Genomic DNA, 13,321 nt, shown 5'->3' with positions numbered 1-13,321 from the left:
CAGTCTGTATTGGTCCAAGTAAGGACACCTGACTTGACGCTTCAACGCCAACGAGGTACTGGCTAATTTTGTTTTGTGAGTGGTCATTTGTAACGCTGAGGCAGGGACCCACGCGGTTTCTGGTTGTGTGTGTGCCTCATGATAAGGAGAGCAGCAGCGGCACAGCAGTTTAGGCGCAGGTGAAAAACATTAGGGGGTTTGTTGTCACGCTTTGCAGGTCTTAAATGCGAGGCAATGATCACATGAATTGGCAGGTATTTCATAGACCCGGCCCTGAATAATAAGTGCCGGTGCTAAGCACCGGCACAAATTAAGCACTGTCTCTGCCCCTCTTTCTCTGTCCTTTTCCTTCACGTGCCTGAGAGAAGCCTCCACGGCCCCCTCTGTCCTGCCTGTGTCACTTCCTCTTCCCCTCAGCCTCCCACTGCCTCTCTCCTCAGTTTCCCTCTGTATCGTTTCCCTTTGCTCTCCCCTGTTCCGCGCCCCCATCTGTTTCCCGTTTATCTCCCCTCTCTCTCTTCACACTGCCCCCCCTCTCTGTTCTGTTCAGCTCCTTCCATCACTTCTCCTCCCGGTGAGGGGCCGATATGACAAGGTGACAGGTAAAACAAGCAGACCTTTTTCCGAGGTTTTGAACTGCCAACCTCCATGATGGGGGTGTGAAAACGCCCAAGGACATTAGCACCAGCCTTAGCAAGTTGTATTTTTGGGAGGAGGGAGTTTCTGGGAAGGGTTCAAAAGTGCCTGGTAGGTACTTCTCGGCTCCAGGCACTGCCCCCTTCAAGGCCCTGCCCCCTCCTCACAGGGTGAGATTGTTCTTTAAGTTGGCAGGTATGGGGATGTTCGTTTTTTTTGTTATGGCATGTGTTTATCGACAACCGTGAGCTTGGTGTTCATATAGTTTGGAAGTCACTCTACATCCACACAAGACTCATCAATAACTATTCAGCCAAATACATATATGTAAACCCCGTTTTCCCTTTAGATCCTTCATATCAATCATACTCTTTATGATACAGTCAGTTTGTGTCCTTTAGAAATAGAAGATCACGCCGTGTTATATGTGTGCAGTGCGTCTGCATTCCACGCAAACAGCCGCATGCCTGCTCGCTCGCACCTGGTTTCACTTGGCATTAGGGAGCAGATGTTATCACGGCTCTGCGCTGGTGCAGTGTCACAGAGGTGACGCAAACTCGTGCAAGGTCTTAAATTAGGATTTACCATCTAGCGCAAATTGTACCAGAGGGAAATTTTACAAGAGGGTTTTCCTCAAAAGTTGTACCATGGGGTGCCACTTGGGAAAACACATCCTACGCGTAACATCGCTGGAATGCTTTTGTGTTGTGGAACAAGATTGTGTATGCTTAGCAGTTTTTTGTGCATCACCAATGACATTATTAGCAGACGGCTCTGTAAATCTAGTTTTACGCAGTTTTCTATCGCGCACGCAAAGCAGTGTTACTTTTTTTTTTAGGCGCGCACCGTCCTGTAAAGGATGGTATATTAGGGCTTAAGTTTAACAAAAAATGATCAAATTTTAGCAGCAAAGTAGCACACCGTCAAACTCTGGGGCATATTAGCAAGGGCAATATCGCCGCTTTAGCGGCCCTTTTTCCTGCTAAAGCGGCAATATTTTTATCGCCCTATCAGCAAGCAGTTAGCGACAGCTTTCAGGTGATAGCGACCAGTTTGGGGCCCGCTTTGCATGTCAGCGATATTTTTCGCTACTGACATGCAAAGTAGGTGTACCCAAACTGTTAGCGGCTGAAAACAGTCGCTAACACAGCTATTGCCTATTAGCATTCAGGCAAAGTGATAAAAAAAATCATGCTAATCGCGATTATCGCTATAATCTGACGCCTGTGAGGTAGATTGTCAGTTTAAGTCCCCATTGGCGTTAATACATGAATATCGCTGGATTTCCAGTGATAGTCACACATTTCGCCGCTATTGCTGGATATTTTAGCACAATGGAGAAAAACGTTGCTAACAGCATGTTTTCACCGCTAACATATCCAGAGATATGCAGCAATAAAAAAATACGCTAAGTGCATTTTGCGATAAATATAATTATTCCTTGCTAATATGCCCCTCAGTTTTCTTTGTTTTCTCTGTTTTTCTGTGTAAAATCGTTGTGTTATGATTCATCCACTGTATCTGACTCATTACTGAGCACATACGCAGCAAAATAGGTCGCTCCAATGTTTTCCGTATGCAGAGTTTTACCTAGTATGGTAGCACTTTCCCATTTCTGGTCACACCCTGACAAGCTCCCCTCCTTCCCTTGCTTCTCTCCATAGACCCGGCCTCCATGATGCCGCCGGGCCTTGAGGACGTGAACTTCCAGCTGCAGCACTGCACCGGCCAAGCCTTTGAGCCCAGCTCCCTGAACACAGCCCCGGACTCGCTGCTGCACCTGGGGCTGCAGGTACCTTTCGCAGAGCACTACTGGAGGGGCGTGGCCGACCAGAATGAGAAGGCGCTGGGGGACGCGCTGGTGCAGAATACGCAGGTGAGTGTGAGAGAGTGTGCGTATGCGCGTGCGCGCCTGGCAGCCCTGGCCTTCTAGAATGTACTGAGGCCACAAGCTGCCTCCATCTCTTGTGATGAGCTATGCGAATAACACACCTGCAGTGCAGTGAAATAAGATATAGCCAGCTAAAGGGGAACATGACTAGAAAAGAAATAGTCATGATAACATTGGAAGTTGAATCTGTAGAGAATGGATTCTCAAGTTCACGGCCTTAAACTTTGAACGAACTTCGGGCATATTATCAACAACTAGCGATATTTATCGCTAAATAAGCTTAGCGACATTTTTTCTATCGCCGTGCATTGCCAGATTTTATCGCAGAGATAACGTGCTATTAGCAACGTTTATCTCAAATGCGATAAAATATCCGGCGATAGCGGCGAAATGCGTGAATATCGCTGGAAATCCAGCAATATTCAGGCATTATTGCTAATAGGGTCTTAACCTGAATATCCACCTCCCCTTGGATATACAGGTTAAGAAGTGGTCTGAGCAGGCGTTAGGTTTTGACGATATTCGCGCTTAGCGCACATTTCTTTATCGCTACGCCTGCGCTGATAATAGGCGTAAGCGATGTTAGCGACTGCTTTTAGTCGCTAACAGGTTGGGTACGCCCACTTTGCATGTCATTAGCGATAGATATCGCCGACATGCAAAGCGGGCCCCAAACTGCTCGCTATCACCTAAAAGCTGTCGCTACCTGATGTTAGTGACAGCTTGCTAATAGGGCGATGAAATTATTGCTGCTTTGCGGCCGAAAACAGCTGCAAAAGCAGCGATAATCTCATATCGCCCGCCTTGATAATATGCCCCTTCCTTCGGGGCTGCATTGTACTTTCGGGTCTATGACAAACTCCTACAAGTGCTACTAACATAGAAGGTGAGAGATAATGCAGAGTTGTTTTTCTGCTTACGCTGGGATCTGCTCTATGAAGCCTAGTGCTGACTAAGGCGCCCATCACTGGAGTTATCTATTGATGCACACTGGCGCATTGGGGGACAGAGGGTCATGATAAGACACCAACAGGCTCTTGACAATGATTTCGGAAATCTGGGTGACTAGTTCCCAGTATAATCCCCCTTTTTTTAAAAGATTGGTGTGACTCACGTCTTTCTTACTTAGCTTTTTCCACAACAAGGGACTAATCTTTGTTTGATCTGTAAACCAAATTGTGCAATTCTGTGAAAATGCATCTACCTCCCTGTGATTTAACTCACTTACCTGAAAAAAAATCAGATTTCTTCGAAAGCTAAGAGCTTTGTAAATATAACTAGATGTTTACCGTGTACATAACTTTACACCATCAGAAGTGAGATCCCGCAGACCCTGTAAATTGAACTAGGTAGATGGTGAGCAGACTGGATAGGCCTGGTGGGCCTTCTCTCCAGGCTTCTATATTTCTGAGAACATTATTGGTATTCTATTGTGTTGTATGAGTACAATGAGGTAGCAGTGGTATACAAACTGCCCCTCCTATTAACAAAAGTAGTTGTGGGTGAAGTGTATTAAGCAAAAAAACGTGTGATGGGTGCTATTCCGGTATCATGCATCCTACTACCAAGGGTACAAATAGCCAGTATCTATCGATGCTGACGAAGGGGCAGATTTATGACGGCCTTGCGCCGCCGGTGCGTCACTTTATTTGACGCAATGGCGGCGCAAACAATGCGCCCTATTTACAACGTGACGCATCTAGGAGATGCGTCACGTTGTAAAGCCCTGCGCCATCAGGAGGCGTTCCGGCGCAAGGTGGGCGTTCCGGGGCAGGTGCGCCTCGCAAAAGTGGCTGAGTGAAATCTATAAGATTTCACTCAGTCACTTTCAGGACAATGCTGCGTCAAAAGCCTGCGCCTGCTTGAAGCAGGCGTAGGTCTTGACGCAGCATTGTGGAGATGGGGCACCCCCGAGCCTTGCTGGAGCTGCGTCGCGCTTGCGACACAGCTCCAGCACTGCGACACCTTTTCGGCACAGATGCGTCACGCATCTGTGCCGTTTTTGCCCCATGGTGCGCCGCATTGTAAATGCGGCGCACCATGGGTGGCGGAGCAGCGGCGCAGGATGACTGGCGCATCCCTGGGGATGCGCCAGTCATCATAAATCTGCCCCGAAATACCTTACTTATCATGGTTTTCCTGATTGAGAGTCCTATATACATCACATCAAGTGTCTGATATCCAACTACTATTAGCCTTGAGAAAATCACTTATGGTGACGAAACACATGTCAGCTGTTGTTGTAATGACGTATGCATTGTGGGTTACAAAACTCTTCACAAATTCATAAACTCACATTACTGGACTTAGGGGCAGATTTATGTTAACTGGCGCATCCCCAGGGATGCGCCAGTTAACATGCGCCACAGTGCGCCACAGCTCCGCCACCCATGGTGCGCCGCATTTAGGAAGCGGCGCACCATGGGGCAAAAACGGCACAGATGCGTGACGCATCTGTGCCGTAAAGGTGACGCATTGCTGGAGTTGCGTCGCATGCGCGACGCAGCTCCAGCAAGGCTCGGGGGTGCCCCATCTCCACAATGCTGCGTCAAGACCTACGCCTGCTTCAAGCAGGCGCAGGCTTTTGACGCAGCATTGGCCTGAAAGTGACTGAGTGAAATCTTATAGATTTCACTCAGCCACTTTTGCGAGGCGCACCTGCCCCGGAACGCCCACCCTGCGCCGGAACGCCCACAAGCGGCGCAGGGCTTTACAACGTGACGCATCTGCCTAGATGCGTCACGTTGTAAATCGTTCGTAGGGATGCGCCACGTTTACGCCGCCTTGCGTGACGCAACAGCGGCGTAAACGTGGCGCAAGTGCCTCATAAATCTGCCCCTTATTGTCTACGAACCTTACCTCATGGGCTTTTACTTTTTCAGACTTCCATTTGAGTGCTGTGGTATCTCTTCTTGTGACTAATTTGTATTGTGTTGTATTGTACTATAGTTTGTATTTGCGTAGCATGTCATAACTCTGATGAGTCACTGAAGTGCATTAACACTTATACATACCATTGTTGTGTTTGGTTGGTAGATTGCAGATTTTTTGTTAGGTCTTTGTGGGATCTGTTTTCATATTGTATGCGATGACTAGAGGGTCTTTAAAACGTCAGCTACGTAGCGGAGTAAGACTCATACCCATCCTTCTGAGGGTGGCTGAATGTACTGCGTGGATTAGATGGGGGCTGGCGGTTCTTTGCGGCAGGGGTCTCATCTGTTGGGGAAAGGCAGGGTCTTTACTGCTTCCTGAATCCCTGGTGGTCTCAGATGCCTCTCATCTTTGCCACGAGGCAGCCCTATTGTCCCCACGGGAAGCAGTGTTACTGCCAGGCTTAGGGCGCTGACCATTCACTGCCACGCTCATCTCTGACCAGCAGGGCTTGTTTTTAACCCCGGCAGCTGCACATGACGCTGAACGAGAAGCAAGAGGAGATCTCGACGCTCAAGGAGAGGAACATCCAACTGAAGGAGCTGGCGAGCCAGGCCAAGCACCTGGCCTCCGTGCTTGATGTGAGTACTGCACCTCCGGGTGCCCTCTGACCCTGGGACACTGGATCCCAGGGGACCTGGACCTGGACCCACCCACGCCCATACACATCACGGGGGAGGCACCCAGGGGAGGGTGACCGGCAGCCCATCAGGGAGCACTGCACCCAGAGAGGTTGTATGCAGTATCAGGTACACACTGACGCCATTAAAATGCAACTGACGAATAACATTTCTGGAAAATAAGAATCCCTTAATATTGAGAAGAAAACAATACATCTTCAGCAAGTGGGGGAATGAGGGGTTTCCTAAAAAAGGTGGAAGAGTTGAGAGTTACAAGTAAGTTGCACAAGCAGGTTCATATATGAACTGACTTTAGCGCGGCGACTGCCCAGTCTCCTTCACTGCTATGTCAAATCACCTGGATGCGGCTCCTTGTAGTTCGAAAAGCTGCCCATCCAGAAGGGTTACAGACTAATAAAGTTATCTCCCCCGCAAGTCTGCTTGTGTTTGTGCTTGTTTACAAAAGCCGTCTATTTTCTGATGAAATATTAGGCTCCTTCTCATATTTATGGCGCCAATCCCGAGCTGGGGCGTATGTCTCACTGAGGCACACATAATTGGGCAAACATAAAGCATTCCTGGGGCGTACCGTCCCCTTATATGAGCCAGTGTAACCACGGGGCTGTACCAGGCAACGGCCGAAAAACATAAGCATTGGGTAACTGAGGTAATGTGTAAACCTCAGTACCTGATACCTCCTCCTTATAGACCCAGTTTATACATAAAAGACTAGTAGATGAGTTAAGAAGCGTTCTTTCTGTCCCTGCAACACCATATCAGGGTGCTTGAGAAATGCAGGCGCGGTGTTCCATTTGCACCATTTTGGTGGAGTGAATATTTTTCGATAGGGCACGCACTTATACACAGACACAGTCACCCACAGCAGGCATCTAGACCACCAAACACATTTCCATAATTGCAAGCTTAAACTCGTACTTAATAAAGTCTCATAACACTTATACTTGTATTCTGTATCTTCATTTGCTTCTTTATAACAATAAAATTCTTTTGAAATAACACTGTTGCACGATTGAACATGCATTTTATCTGCCGCTAGATGGCGGTATTTCACAAGTCTGTCTGCACTGCTTTTCTTAAACTATAACAAGCCGCTATTTCAGGGGACCGGCCGGCATGTCAACATTTTAGTGGCATAACATTGGATTGAAAAGTGTGTTCTTTTTGTTTTCTTTACAGAAGCTGATGATTCATCGATCAACTGAAGACGGCCTTTTAGTTGACGGCTTTCCCCCTAGAACCTCGGCCAAAAGAAACCTGGAAGCACTGTACGGGGCCAGCAGCACGGATGACCCCCAGGTCGATGAGATACTGCGGGACATTTCTGAAAAGTGCAACGCGGCCCTGCAGACCATGGACCCGAGCAGCGAGCACAAGCGCTTCAAGCCTCAGCAGGAGGAGCGGGGAGCCGCCGAGGGCCAGGGCCCAGGCGTCAGCCTGCACGGGGCCTTCCACGGGCTGCAGACCTGCACCGGGCAGCGCGCGCTGGCCATGAGCGGCAGCGCCCTGCAGGAGGAGGGCATGTGCTTCCGGACCTCCATCAGGGAGCACTGCACCATCCGGACACTTGCCTTCCCCCAGGGCAACGCCTTCACCTTTAGGACGCCCACGGGCGGGTACAAGTTCCGGTGGGTCCCCAGCTGAGCCAGATGTAGGTTCAGCTAACTACACTAGCCATGCCTACCCGTGTGGGCCTCCAAACCGGGCCGGCGGAGGACTCCATGAACTGTAGCTTCACTGCCCTCGGAGGCAGGCCGCCACCACCTCGTGGAGCCACTCGGCCAGTCCACTGCTAGAGGCCTCCGCCAGCCCCTGCGGAGAGGGTCATGAGGCCTTCGGTGCAAAAGTACAGCTCAGCTAAACTAAACAGTGAAGTGCTTATTTATAAGGGGAGTTGCGTCGCTCTTCCGCGACACAAGTCCAAAATTCGATTGATGAAGCCGGAGTGGCTTCATGAATGGGCAGTGACGCAACCCAGCGCGAATCACTGCGTTGTGTTACTCTGCCCTGGGAAAGCATTCCATAGGTGTTGTGTTGGTGTAAGCCTCTCAGGATTGTTTTTTGTATGCAGAAAGGTGCCACTTACTGCCCCAAAACAATCCTGCATGCAACACAGGCACGCTTGCAAGATGGTGCAAGGCTGCCTGCGTTGGCGCTAGGCAGCCCATTGTGCACCAACGCTGGGAAAGGACAGGAATGTTCCGCATTGTAATAAATGCCGGTCATTCGTGCCCTTTCCCTGTAATAAAGCACAGTGAGGCGACTTGCTGCGTTGTCTTACAATTTCATAAATATGCCCCTTACCATCTACCTCACTCTTTCTGAACATTGTGACCGAGCCCACACAGCCACCAGCAAAGATCAGCTTTCTTTAACAGGCTCTGCCATCGCCAGTAGGGCCCAGTTATCTCAAACAGAGCACACCTAGGTCTCACTGAGTCACCTTAAACAGAATTTGTCAGCCTCTTATTACTCGAACATCTTTAACTGACCTCAGCCACTTCCAAAAGAGTTCATCCATCACCAACAATGTTCAATCATCTACAACAGCGCCCCTCCACCTCCCCCATGCCTCAACTACCTCCTGTTTACTCAACTGCCAACCACAGAAGTTCGTCATTTCCAAAGGCACTCAGGCATTTCTAATTCTGTTCTGCCGCCGTGGAAATAACATAACTATCTCCACAATTACCTGTGCACATTTAACTGATCTCTCCAATTTCTAGAGTAGTTATGCTGCCACTAACAGAATTCAGCCAACAACAGAGTTCCTCCATTCCTAACATAACCCAGCCACTACCATCAGACATAAGCCATCTCCATCAGAGTACAACACTCTTCAAGAAAACTCGGCCACCTTGGACAGAGCTAAGTGATCTCTGGAACAGCCTGTCCGCACTCATGTCTAATAGAGATCCCACACCAACAACAGAGTTCTGCAGCCTCCAACATAGGGCAGCCATTTCAGCTGTTTTCAGCCATCTCAAACAGAAATCAGTATTAAAGAGAGTCCAGCCTTCAGCAAAACAGCCCAGACAACTCTGCGTAGGTCTACCATCTCTAGCAGAATATAAGGCTATGACTTATGCTGTGTCACCCTTCCAGGGCGTGTGCACTTTATACTAGAGAATTGAGCTATAATCTACGAGAGGTGGCCCTTTGTTAACCCTTGCCTTTGTTGCTGGAGGTTAACAAAGGGAGGAGATAAGGGCAGCAGGCAGGGCCGGACTGGGAACCAAAACCGGCCCTGGCAAAGTGCTCGGCCGCCCCCCCGCCCCCCGGCGGGAGGGGGGCGAGCGCTTTGCCAGGTCCGCTTTTCAGCCAATTTTGTTACAGGGCCGAAAACGGCTCTGCAAGAAAAACGGCCCCCAGGGCCCAAAACCGGCCCCCACGCTTGCGGCCGACCGGGGGATTGCCCGGTGCCCACAACGGCCAGTCCGGGCCTGGCAGCAGGTGCCAAACAGAAATAAACGAACAGGCAGGTAACGTCAAAAACTGAATGAGGAGTCGGAAACTAGAAGGGCAAGCAGTGTACTCTGCATTTCTCAGGACTTGCCACTTTGCATTGAGATTTGCACTTATGCTCTATTATATTTGATCACACGTACTGTTTAGTGCTGGTTCTGTCCATTAAAATAGTCATCCTCACATAGAAGGAGCAAAAAAGGATGAAAAAAAAGTCTTTCTCCTCGATGCGCCACTACCATGCTTCCCCTGGGGAGGCGTAGGATTCTGACGCATTCCCAGGTTTACAACACTTTGTAAATCTGGGAATGTGTCAGGTTCCATGGATGTTGCATGTGAACACCCAGGGGCACATTTACAAAGAAATGATGCAGTCCGGTGCTGCAAGTAATTTAGCAGCTCCGCACCATTTGAAAAACAGAGGGATGCACCGTATTCACAAGAATACAGCGCACCCCTGTGTTTTCCCTTGCATCAGTGCTAAAAAAAGCTGCCTAGCGCCAACGCAGACACCCTTGCATCATGGTGCTGATGAAGTAAAAGTATACCAGACATTGTAACAAGTTATTCAACATACAGATAATCTGCATTGAAGTGCCATTACTGTCCCAAAAAAGGTATAGCAGACCTGATAGCAAATGCAAATTAAGTCCAATTCCTTATTCAGCTGATCTGCTAAAGAGTGCCAATATTGTCCCATTAAAAGTATTAAATGCCATTTGAGAAGTGCTGGTTCTGTCCCTTTAAAATACACTGGTCAGCATTGTCCTATTAGAAGTATAGCAGACCTGTTAGCAAGACCTAGTGCAGTCAGAATCAAAATACAGGTGATCTGGTAAGAAGTGCCATTAAAAGTATAACCGTCCAAAAAGTGCTGGTGCTGTCCCATTAACAGTATGTCAGATCTTCTAAGAAATGCCATGACTGCCCCATTAAATGTATAACAGACCATCCGATAAGAGCTGGCACTGTCGCATCAAACCCACAGAGACGCTCAGAAGTGGCGTTACTGTCCCATAATATTATAGTAGGTTTGGTGGGAAGAGCAGTACTGTCCTTGAATGTTGATGTACCAAAATGCCAGGTTCAGCTGATGTGACTGTGTGCCCACTCTGATACCTGGTGATATTATAATATTGTCTCCTCATCACAATTTCATTTGACCCATGCTGGCATTACAAGGTTAACTCTTATCCAACCATTAGCCCCCTCAGCAGCCCCCTGTGTGCTGTGGACGTGCTAGGGTGAACATTGAAGAAATTAAACACATCTTTCTAACCCTGGTGTACTTCCCATTTCTGCTGATACCTTCATGACCCCTCAGACAAGGGTAAGCAAGAGCAACATCAGGACACCTTCCTGCACAAAAACAATCATTAATGGCACTTTGCTCCTTCTATGTGTGCTGCAAATGAGCAAAAAACGAGGAGAAAAAAAGTATTTCTCCTCGTTAAGCCACTACCATGCCTCCCCTGGGGAGGCGTAGGATTCTGAGGCATTCCCAGGTTTACGACACTTTGTAAATCTGGGAATGTGCCAGAGTACATGGATGTTGCATGGGAACACCCAGGGGCACATTTACAAAGAAATGACGCAGTGTGGTGCTGCAAGTAATTTAGCAGTGCCGCGCCATTTAAAAAACAGGGATGCACCGTATTCACAAGAATACGCCACACCCCTGTATTTTCCCTTGCACCGACGCTAAAAAAGCTGCCTAGCGTCAATGCAGACACCCTTGCACCATGGTGCAAAGGTGCCTGCGTTACAGAGATGATTGTTTTATGTGCAGGAAGGAACACCTTCCTGCACATAAACAATCATGAAAGGCAATTTGCTCCTTCTATGTGTGCTGCAGAATGAAGTACACACAGAAAGAGCAAAAACAAGGAGAAATAAAAGTATTTCTCCTTGTTGCACCACTCTAATGCCTACTCCTCAATGGTGTTAGTTTTTGGCGCTGCCTCAGATTTACAGATCCTTGTAAATCTGAGGCAGCGTCAAAAAGCAATGGGGTTATGGGGGAACAACCACAGCAGCGCCTATTGCACGTCCCTTTTGATGCAGAAAACTGCGCGCAAGGGTACAATATTTACAATGCAGAGTTAAGCTGCGCTAAGTGGCTTTGCACTGCATTGTAAATATGGAGCAGGGCATTGTGCAACCAGGGCGACGTAAAAAGTGATGCTCTGGTGGCACAATGCCCTTGTAAATATGCCCCCCACAGCAACACCCATAGAAAGCCGCTTTCACGCAGAGTAATGCGTAAAAGGGGTCCATAATTACAAGGCCATCAAAAGTCAAGCTGCGTTCCTTTACATGGCCTATAAAAATATGGGCAGGCACACAACGCCACCGGTGCTTCTAAAAAAGTGACGCACCGGCGGTGCAATGGACTTGTAAACGAGGCCCTATGAATGTAGATCTATCAAGCGCCATACCAGGTTTTAAAGGTACACACAGTCCCAGCTTAGTTGTTTGTATCACTTTCATTTTATTCTGAGTCCTGTTCAAATCCCGATTCTGTTTCGTTTTTACTTCGCACATTTCACCAGTAAAAACCTAGTAAAATTTGTGGAAGCGATTTGAAAGAGGCAAAAAATGCAGTAATCGGGGTTGTTTACTCCTAGATCGCATATACTGCCAAGTACAGACCTACCAAATCCGTAATGATGCTGCAATATTGCACTGAGGACATTCTGCACTCTATGGTACAAATAATTCCCCATGTGATATTATCGCATAATTATTACTTTGGAACTCACAATGAGCTCCGGTGTATTCTGGTACTTTTATTAATCAATTACTTCCAGAGGAAAAGTAAAACTGAAATTACTAGCGTACAAAGTAATATGATCTAGAAGCTGAAACGGAAGGAATAGTTCACACCTTGGACAACTTGAGGATCCATGCTACTACCACTCATTACTGCACAATACTTCCAGGTGATGAGCGTGTAGTTTTCAGGCTGTATTTTCAACCAGGAAGTGTATGTATTGTTCAAACCAACCAGGAAGTGTTTTATGGTTCAAAAAGTTCAAAATGAGGGTGGGACTGGTGTATTTCTTAATGCAGGCACAGACCCTCACACTGATGGATTACCCTCTATTGTGTTTAAAAAAAACAGGAACATCAACGAAATAATGTAATTTGATACAACAAAAATGAAACCTGCAAGTTAATCGAAAATAGGCCAGTCGAAAAAGTTTTGCATGTTTTGAAAGAGAAGCTGGAATGAAGTAAATGGGTACGTGGAGACTTGAGATTATTACCGAACAACAATGCTACAATGGCACGAAATGGCATAAGTTAATACCATCTAAAATTTGTAGGTTATGTTGTTTTCTGTTAACCTCACTGTAAATAACAAAATATTTCCGCACATTATGTAAATATGTTGAATGTTTCTTAAAATATGTAATTTAAAGATTTCTATTTGGCTAAACTCTGTGTCGTTCACTTTATTTGTGGGATTATGTTAGCAGATGGTTCTGGAAGTGTATGAGGAACCCTGTTTCTTCTCATGTGGTTGAAGTAATCTGTGTTCACCTTTAACACAGTAAAAACACTACTTATACCTGATCCTAATCTGGTATTCACAGGTTTCTGTACTGAGTCCTTTTATATTGAGAAACATTGGGCCATGTCTTGACCGTCTCTTAGTCCGCTCTGTGATGCCACGCTGTCATCTAGAAAAAGCTTCAAATCTTTGCATAACTCCCTTTATTACAGCTTCCTTCCGGCCCTACCTCTCTTTCATAAT

At 47.4% G+C, this 13,321-nt stretch overlaps 1 protein-coding gene across 2 annotated transcripts in view; it reads left to right on the top strand.

The window, feature by feature from the left end:
- MCIDAS (multiciliate differentiation and DNA synthesis associated cell cycle protein) overlaps positions 1–12,991 on the top strand; it is a 37,828-nt gene extending 24,837 nt beyond the window's left edge. For both annotated transcript variants that reach the window (XM_078675084.1, XM_078675083.1), the window contains 3 exons: positions 2,301–2,512; positions 5,929–6,039; positions 7,276–12,991. In XM_078675084.1, the coding sequence (XP_078531210.1) occupies positions 2,301–2,512; positions 5,929–6,039; positions 7,276–7,740 (788 nt within the window). In that variant the 3' untranslated portion in view covers positions 7,741–12,991. The remainder of the gene's footprint in view (positions 1–2,300; positions 2,513–5,928; positions 6,040–7,275) is intronic.
- Positions 12,992–13,321: the final 330 nt, after the last annotated feature.

This window comes from Lissotriton helveticus, chromosome 2_1 (genome assembly GCF_964261635.1).
Source record: "Lissotriton helveticus chromosome 2_1, aLisHel1.1, whole genome shotgun sequence".
NCBI lineage: Eukaryota > Metazoa > Chordata > Amphibia > Caudata > Salamandridae > Lissotriton > Lissotriton helveticus.
The sequence above is the reverse complement of the archived record's forward strand: the minus strand, read 5'-3'. Positions and strand labels throughout refer to the sequence as shown.